The sequence below is a fragment of the Lithobates pipiens genome, unplaced genomic scaffold, assembly GCF_037356315.1.
Source record: "Lithobates pipiens isolate NorthernLeopardFrog02 unplaced genomic scaffold, aLitPip1_a1.2 Scaffold_8, whole genome shotgun sequence".
Taxonomy (NCBI): domain Eukaryota; kingdom Metazoa; phylum Chordata; class Amphibia; order Anura; family Ranidae; genus Lithobates; species Lithobates pipiens.
Genome location: NW_027507903.1, coordinates 505494696 through 505502770, shown reverse-complemented (window position 1 = coordinate 505502770; position 8075 = coordinate 505494696). Strand labels below are relative to the sequence as shown.

At 38.0% G+C, this 8075-nt stretch overlaps 1 protein-coding gene across 1 annotated transcript; it reads left to right on the top strand.

Annotated features, from left to right (window-relative positions):
* Positions 1-884: 884 nt before the first annotated feature.
* On the top strand, positions 885-7748 carry SINHCAF (SIN3-HDAC complex associated factor). The gene is made up of 5 exons (XM_077473044.1): positions 885-1012; positions 4345-4444; positions 5519-5630; positions 6043-6196; positions 7449-7748. Exons 1-5 carry the CDS (start codon positions 885-887, stop codon positions 7564-7566), a joined length of 612 nt encoding a protein of 203 aa, XP_077329170.1. The 3' UTR covers positions 7567-7748.
* The last annotated feature ends 327 nt before the right edge of the window (positions 7749-8075 follow it).

Below are 8075 nucleotides of genomic sequence, written 5' to 3'. Positions count from 1 at the left end.
CCCACACCAGAGATGGCCCTCCTATCTATGATCCCAGGACCTCTCTAGTCAATCAAAAAAGATATATTGCATCACTTCCTGGCCGTAGCTAAGACGGTGATCTCCTGTCATTGGAGAACAGTGGCTGTACCTTCCCTGGCAGATTGGGCTGTTGAAGTGGATCAGATAAGAGATCTAGAGCGTCTGCACGGGAAAATGAGAAGGAGGAACAGTTCTCCATCACCTGGGTCTCATGGTCAATGTTTCTTTACTCTGAAGACTTCACTTCAACCTCACCTACCTATTAGCCATGCTGGCGTGATCTTTTACCGCCTTAACCTCCCTTATCCCTTCCTAAGATTTAACCCTTTTTTTTTTTTTTTTCCTCTCTCTCCCTACCTGCTCTTTCCCTTACTGGATCAAACTCCCAAAATTACAAACCGAGGCCATATGCCCAGTATAGATCTGTGAACAAGATGCATACCCTAAGATGAGGGATACCTACAGCATACCATCCCGATCAGGATGGACCACATTACACCATAGAACAGTGTTCAACTGGAATAGAATTGTAGGTTGGAACCCGCACAGATGTTGTTCACTCTTCTTTGTGGCATATTGTATAGCGATGCACCACTGTGACACTAGGAATATGTAAGATAAGAAGCCTCAATCTGTGCATATTCCGTAAAGATTTTCCTCACTGCTGTATGTATGCTACATGTGTCTATTTTGTAACGAGCACTAAATTTGTTGTTTTTTCACCTTCAATAAAGTAAGATTGAAAAGAAAAAGGTCAGTTAGTAGCCACAAATGTGTCTATTTATTTAAAAAAATTTAATCAAAATTCTGTATCTTGAGACTGATGCATTCTCCTTTCTTTTTCAGATTGATTCAGATGAAAAATGATTGGATTTTATAAGCCAAAGACTTACAGGAGCTCCAGAGGCTGCTGTATCTGCAAAGCCAAATCTTCAAGCAGTCGCTTTACAGACAGCAACCGATATGAGGGCGAGTTTCAGAACTGTTTTGGGTAAGGATGTTGGTTGAGTCTTCTGTACCTCCTCTTTATAATCTGCTTAGAGTTGTCATAATGTAATATATTAAATGATAGTGTTTTATTCCTGCGCTACCACTGGTGATCTATCAAATGTCAGGGGCTGCTGCTACTACCGGAATGGATCACACCGTATCCGCTTAATATGAAACTAAATATATGTTGGTATTGCGCTGCCCCTATATTGGAGGAAGTAAACCCGACCAAAAAAATTCTAATTTTCTACTGTTGCTATTATACTATACATCAGCCTTCATACTATATATGTAATTCCTAAAAACGAGCGCTCTAGATACCTTTTTTTTTTTTTTTTTTTTTCTCGTTTTCAAAAATATCTCCCTTCCGGGTATTGCCCGCGCCATTGCAAAGTCTGGTTTGGACGTCCTTTGCGGACGTCATTTCCGCCCTTAGATTTCCCTCAGGAAATCTTGCGCATGCGCCGTAGCGTCATAACAAATCCAAACCAAGGGATATCTTTACAACGCAAGACTTCTCCTCTGCCGCAATGAGGAGAATGCCTCGTATTAACAAAAGGCAGAGAATAAGGAAGATCAAAGGCGGCAATACAGGATACGCCGCATTCGCACGTCAATACTGCGCAAGCGCGGCTGACGTCATCGACATCTAAACTGCGTTTTTTGTTCGAAAAGGACACAAGTGCACTTTCTCAGGCAGCGATCAGCTGCCTGAGAAAAGTATGATCTACTAAGCAAAACATGTTTAGGAGGGTTTACTTCCACTTTAAATCACCCTCCGAGGGTGATAAGTATAATGCCTAGTTACACAAATCAAAAGTTATTTATATATATATATATATATATATATATATATATATATATATATATATATATATATATATATATATATATATATATATATATATATATATATATATATATATATATATATATATATATATATATATATATATATATATATATATATATATATATATATATATATATATATATATATCTATATCTCAAAAAGTGCTACATTAAATAAAATAAACACACCACAGAGGTGATAGAATCCAAATAAATGAAAATCAAGTGAACAAAGGTAAGTAACTAAACAGTCTCTTAAAAAATTACTATTTTGATAAATTGCAGAGAAAATGCAGAAAAAAAAGTAAACGCACTACAGAGTCAATTGAAAACCTCCACGGAAGCACAACTGCTTCAATTGAGTGCAAAGCCAAAAAACAGTGAATTGATCATAAAGTGCAAATAAGTAAACACTCTCCAGAGGTGATATAAGTGAACCACCCTAATAATAAACAAATGATATACAAGAAAATAAGAGTATACCTAGACCAAAAAGAGGGTACCCTCTCCTGATCACATGGAAATAAACTTTAGAATTAAACAAAAAATATAGTAGTAAACGCACTACAGAGCCGGCTGTAACATGCGTTATATCAGAATGAATCCGGCCTCTATAGATTAAATATTCATATTGAAATCCATCAAAAATAAAAAAATATAAATAGTCAAGTCCATAAATAATCTCCTTTAGTGTTGAAAATATTTTTATTGAAACATTTCAAGTAAAAACAATAAAACAGTAACCATCATGAGGCAAATGCAAGCAGGAACAGTAACAGGAGTACATTTACAGGGGGCTGGCTAATGACTATCGACCACAGCCGGTCCCTGACGGGAAGCTTGGAGAGTAGGGAAGACGGCCTGCTCACCGATCCACGAGGCCACAGTAGTGAGAAATACTCATGGGTTACTACATGAGACAATATTTAATCAATAACATAAAAAAGATAGAAAGAGAGAGAAGAGGAAAGGGAAGAGAGGAGCAAAGTAAAGAGGAGCAAGGCGGTAGACGGGAAAGCTGAATAGCAAGAGGAGAGGGGAGGGGGAAGGGATATGGCTAGGGGGGGTAGGGTAAGAAAGAGCCCACAGTGTCCCTATGCGTTCAAGATTTGGTTCATTAAGGTGTCAGAGGAAGAGAAGCGGAGCCAGATCGACCATTGAGAGATAAATTTGGCGTAAGTGTCATTGTCCAGTGCCAACATCTCCTCCATTCTCATGGTCATTCATAATCGATACCCACCGTGACAATGGGGGAGTATTCGTCGTCTTCCAATAAGCAGGTATCGGTTGTCTAGCAGAGGACATAAAGAAACGGAGCAATCTTTGTCTCTGCGATTTAATAGACCCGGGCAGTATAGAGAGTTATGCAATTTTCGGAGAGATAGGAACCGGAATATCAGCTAAGAGATTATAACATTCAAAAAGCTGCGTCCAGAAGGGGCAGATCCTCTCAGTCCCACCAGACATGCATACAAGTTCCGGCTGAAGCTTCACAGCGCCAGCAGGTGGCTGGGGTAGACAGGAAAATTTTGTGTAAAGTAGCAGGGTCTCTGTACCATCTGGACAATAGTTTGTTTCTCCTGCTACTCCCAAGAAAAGAATTACAGTCTCTAAGTGCAAGTGCTTTGTGCAAACTTGTGCAAATTCAACTGAGGTGTGGATCTCCCAGTGCTTAATCCCGCTGTGATCACACTTTAGTGGGCAGTGGCCCCTTACCTATAGCAAGGAGGGATTCGCATAAAGGTATATAGATTTCTTTATATGTCTTCTCTCCTGGTAAATTCGGTCACATTCTCCTTTAAATTTTATTCTTATTGCTCCATAGGACCCAATAGATTGATAGAGGGGGAATACCATAGTGTAGTATTTCACAAATGGCATTTATTAAAAATTTTCATACACAGGGTACTCGCACATTACTAGAAAAAGGCTTTTTTCTATCTATTAATCAGCAGAAAGTGCATCCACAGTCAGCTTCCTTCCCGTCCCTACGCGTGACGACACACCACGTGACTTCATCAGTTTTGTGAGATGCTGCATATACATGGCAGGGGGACATGGTTACTATCTTGGGTGGGGTCTGATCTAGGAATTCAAAAATCCCCCACAGACAGATCGCCAATGAAGTGCTGAGATCACAGCTTCATAAACTGACCTTTCTGTGTCAGTCAGTTACAGCTTCTCTGGGTGCGGAGAATGCTGATCATCTGTTTCATAAACCATTAATGAACTGAGATCAGTGGCAATCCTCAGGATCACCGCTGTTCAGTTTCATAAATGGACACCTTAGTTTGACTTTGCAAAGCTAAACCATTGTGAAGGTTCTCATTCATTGTTACACTGGTGTTTTGGGACTCCTAAAGTTGAGGCTCATCTCCTTCCATAAGTGGGATAATCTCTCTAGTTTCAAGCACCAGTTATTGCATAAGGTTTAAAAAGGAAAAAAAGTTTTTAAATTCGCATTTTCTTTTCTGTTTGTAGATTACATGAAAGACGCACAGGGGATATCTGCAACGCCTGTGTGCTTTTGGTGAAGAGATGGAAAAAGCTTCCGTCTGACTCAAAAAAGAACTGGAATCATGTAAGTTGTAGGTTTCCCTGATGGTGCTCGGTGCATGTCTTGTCCACTAGGCACAGAAACTGTTCTTAAATTGGCAATACAAACTTGACTGACTGTATAATTTTATCCTATTTAGAATTGTACAAACAAGACTAATGTCAAGACAAATTACTGTTTTAATATGTATAAATATTATTCCTTATTACGCCAATTCTACTTGTTCCAATTTTTACTACTATTACACTTATTATAATTATAATATTGCTCCAATTTATTATTATTCTTGGTATTGTTACTCTATTACTCCAATTTTACTTATTCTAACATTACTATTTATTATTCCTAGTCTAACTATTACTCGAATTCAATTTTTTTTCTAATTATTATTATTCCGATTTTTTTATTACTCGAATTATTCCTATTCTAACATTGCTATTATTATTATTATTATTATTTATTACTATTCTGTTACTCTAACTTATTACTCCAATTATTATTTTATTTTTATTACACCAATTTATTTTAGAATAAGACCTGTTACTACTCCTATTTATTATTCTTACTGTTACTTCTAACTACTACTATTCTTATTTCTCATTACTATTCTGTTCTAATTATTACTCCAAATTATTATGCCTATTAATTCTATTATGCTAACTATTCTAACTACTACTATTCTTATTGCTCATTTTTATTCTGTTACTCTAATTTATTACTCAATTTGTTATTCTTCCAATTTATTAACTATTACTCCTACTATTTTTTAATTATTATTTTTTCTCATTATTATTCTTTTACTATTTATTATAACTTTTACTATTCTGTTACTCTAATAACTACAATCTTTATTATTACTTCTTTATTTTATAATTTTACTAATCTAAAGGAATAATATGAAGCAAGCAGCAGGTGCACTCAGTGAGACTTGCAACAGGAGAAATTTTCTAGTAGTTGCTTTAATGTCAACGTTTTGGTGGAGCCCAGTCCACCTTTTTCAATAATAGTAATATCTTACAGTAAATTCACAGTTGGGATTGAAGGTGGGTCTGTTTTATTTTTGTATGGCTCACCCTCCCAACTCTGTTTTGTGAACAGGTAGTAGATGCTCGTGGGGGACCGAACTTGAAAGCTCTGCGAATCAGACCAAAAGGAATTAGACGTTTGGCTGCTAAGAGGAACCAAATTGATAAAAACCTTTCAAGCCGTTGTAAGTTGTGCTTGTCTGTGGTGTTTGTGTGGCTTTCTCCCCCTTGTCTTAACCCTTAAGGCTAAAATGTACTTCACTTATATTTTGGTTTCTCTTTTCCCCTCCTCAACCAGTTTTTGTATAAAACCTTTGTTTTCATTGCCTACCATATTTTAGGCCATGTGATCTTATCACTGGGTCCCTGTGCTTTTTCTAGAGCTTCTAATGCACATTAAGAGAATCTCTGTGTGCAGTGAAATCAGAGTAAGCAATTTCGTTACAGGAGAGAAATCTGTACATCTGTACAAGACTGAAGGGAGAGTTGGAGTTCAGCTTTAAGCTTCCTGTTGGGGAGATTTCCCTTCATTTCTGGTCTCTGGGAAATCCTTAAATGCCGCAAACAGTCTTTTAATAAACGTCAATTTTTCTGCAGATTCTGGTGCGCACAGTACGGCATCTAGTGCTTCACCGACACATTCCTCATCCTGCAGTAACCACTCCGACACAGACACAGACATAGAAATAAGAAGAACCGCACCAAACCGGAGCTCTTCCTTCTCCTTTTTGGATCCAACCTACTGGAAAAGGTACCATGTTCTTTCAAAAGGAAAAATATTATATATATTTTAATACATGCATGTAGGATATTCAGACAGCCCTCACACTGATAGGTTGAACAAGTACATCTATTTTAATAAAGAACTCTTTATTCATCCAGATCTGTATTTGACCCCTTTCACACTGGGGTGCTTTGCAGGCGCTACATCGCTAAAAATAGCGCTTGTAAAGCGCCCTGAAAGAGCCGCTCCATTCACTCCAGTGTGAAAGCCCCGAGGGCTTTCACACTGGACTGTTGTGCTGGCAAGACGGTAAAAAAAGTCCTGCTAGCAGCATCTTTGGAGCGTTTTTTTTTTTTTTTTTCTCCTCAGTTTAGGCTTCTACATATTTTTTTTTTTCAATAAGCATATATTAATTTGTTTTGCGCAAAAGATATAGCATCTACCAAATAAGGGATAGTTTTTATGGCTTTTTTAAAAAAATTTTTTATTTTTTAAATCGAGACTGGGACATGGTGGACACATCGGACACCTTTGACACATTTTTGCGACCGTTTGGTATTTATCACTGCTATAAAAATGCACTGATTGCTGTAAAAATGTCACTGGCAGGGACGGGGTTAATTGTGTTCTAACTGAAGGGGGGGGGGGACTGTAGTTTCGATGACAGATCACTCTGTATGAACAGACGATCTGTCTCTTCTCCCCTCGGAACCGGAAACTGTGTTTACACACACAGATCCCAGTTCTCTGTGTGTCACCAGCAATCGCGGAAGCCCAGAGGTGATCGTGACTGCCGGGCATTCACATTGGCGGCGCGCACCCTTAGTGTATGCAGGGCGAAGCAAAGTAATATAACATTGTTTTGCCCAGCTTCTGCCACAAGTAAAACTGCGGCGGCTGGTCGACAAGTGGTTAATCTGATCGTTCATATACGGCTTTCGAGAGCCGATCACGGATCATTATGCAAAGGGACAAACTCAAAACATTTTCTCGTAAAACTTTCATGGAATTAGATTCAGTATTTATCTGAAATCATAAGAACAAGACCATGCATGCTCAGAAATGGATGAATACGTTGGATCACTTCCAAAGTTATATTGTCCTTTTTTTCTTTTTTGATCAGAGAATAGCATGCAAAAAGTCAATCGTTCGTCTGATATTCTCATTGTGTGTACGAGGCTTAACTGCAGATTCTTCATTCTTCATCCCCCCGTGTGTGTGTGTATATTATATAATTTCCCCCCCACCACCCCATTAATTCTGTTTAATTTCATTTCAGGCAAAAAGTTTGCTGTGGAATAATTTACGAGGGACGCTATGGTGAAATCCTCATCGATGCTCAGCAGTACAAGCCTTGTTGCAGCAATAAAAAGACAGAGGAGACCACACCCAGATGAGGAGAGACACAAAGGACTTTACATTTTTTTTATTTTTTTTATACATTTTTGTTTTCCATGACAGTTATGCGCTATGTAAATATGAAGATATTTAATAATTAGATGACGTTGTATATGAATTAGTTGGGCTCATGCCACTTTGTTGACATTTTTGCAAGAACTTGCAAAACCAGAGGCTTTTTTTTTTTTTTCATCGGTTCATAAATATGAAATGCCGCTAGTGTACATACATGGTAAACTTTATGCTTTTTTTTTTTTTTTTTTTTTTTTTTTTCACTTTCCCCCGAAAACTGGTACAGATTTGGCTGGGGTAAACCCAACCCTTTCACCCCCTCCCACAATGCTGTCAAGGGAGAGGGGGTGTGACATCATAATTTTACTTGTAAATGTTGAGTGGATACCAGCAGTTCTGGTGCAAATGGCTTGACTGTAGGAAAGCTTGTGCTTTGATTCAGTTTGGTGTTCCATGCGCCAAACTGACATACGTTTTCGGTGCGGTTGACTAGACT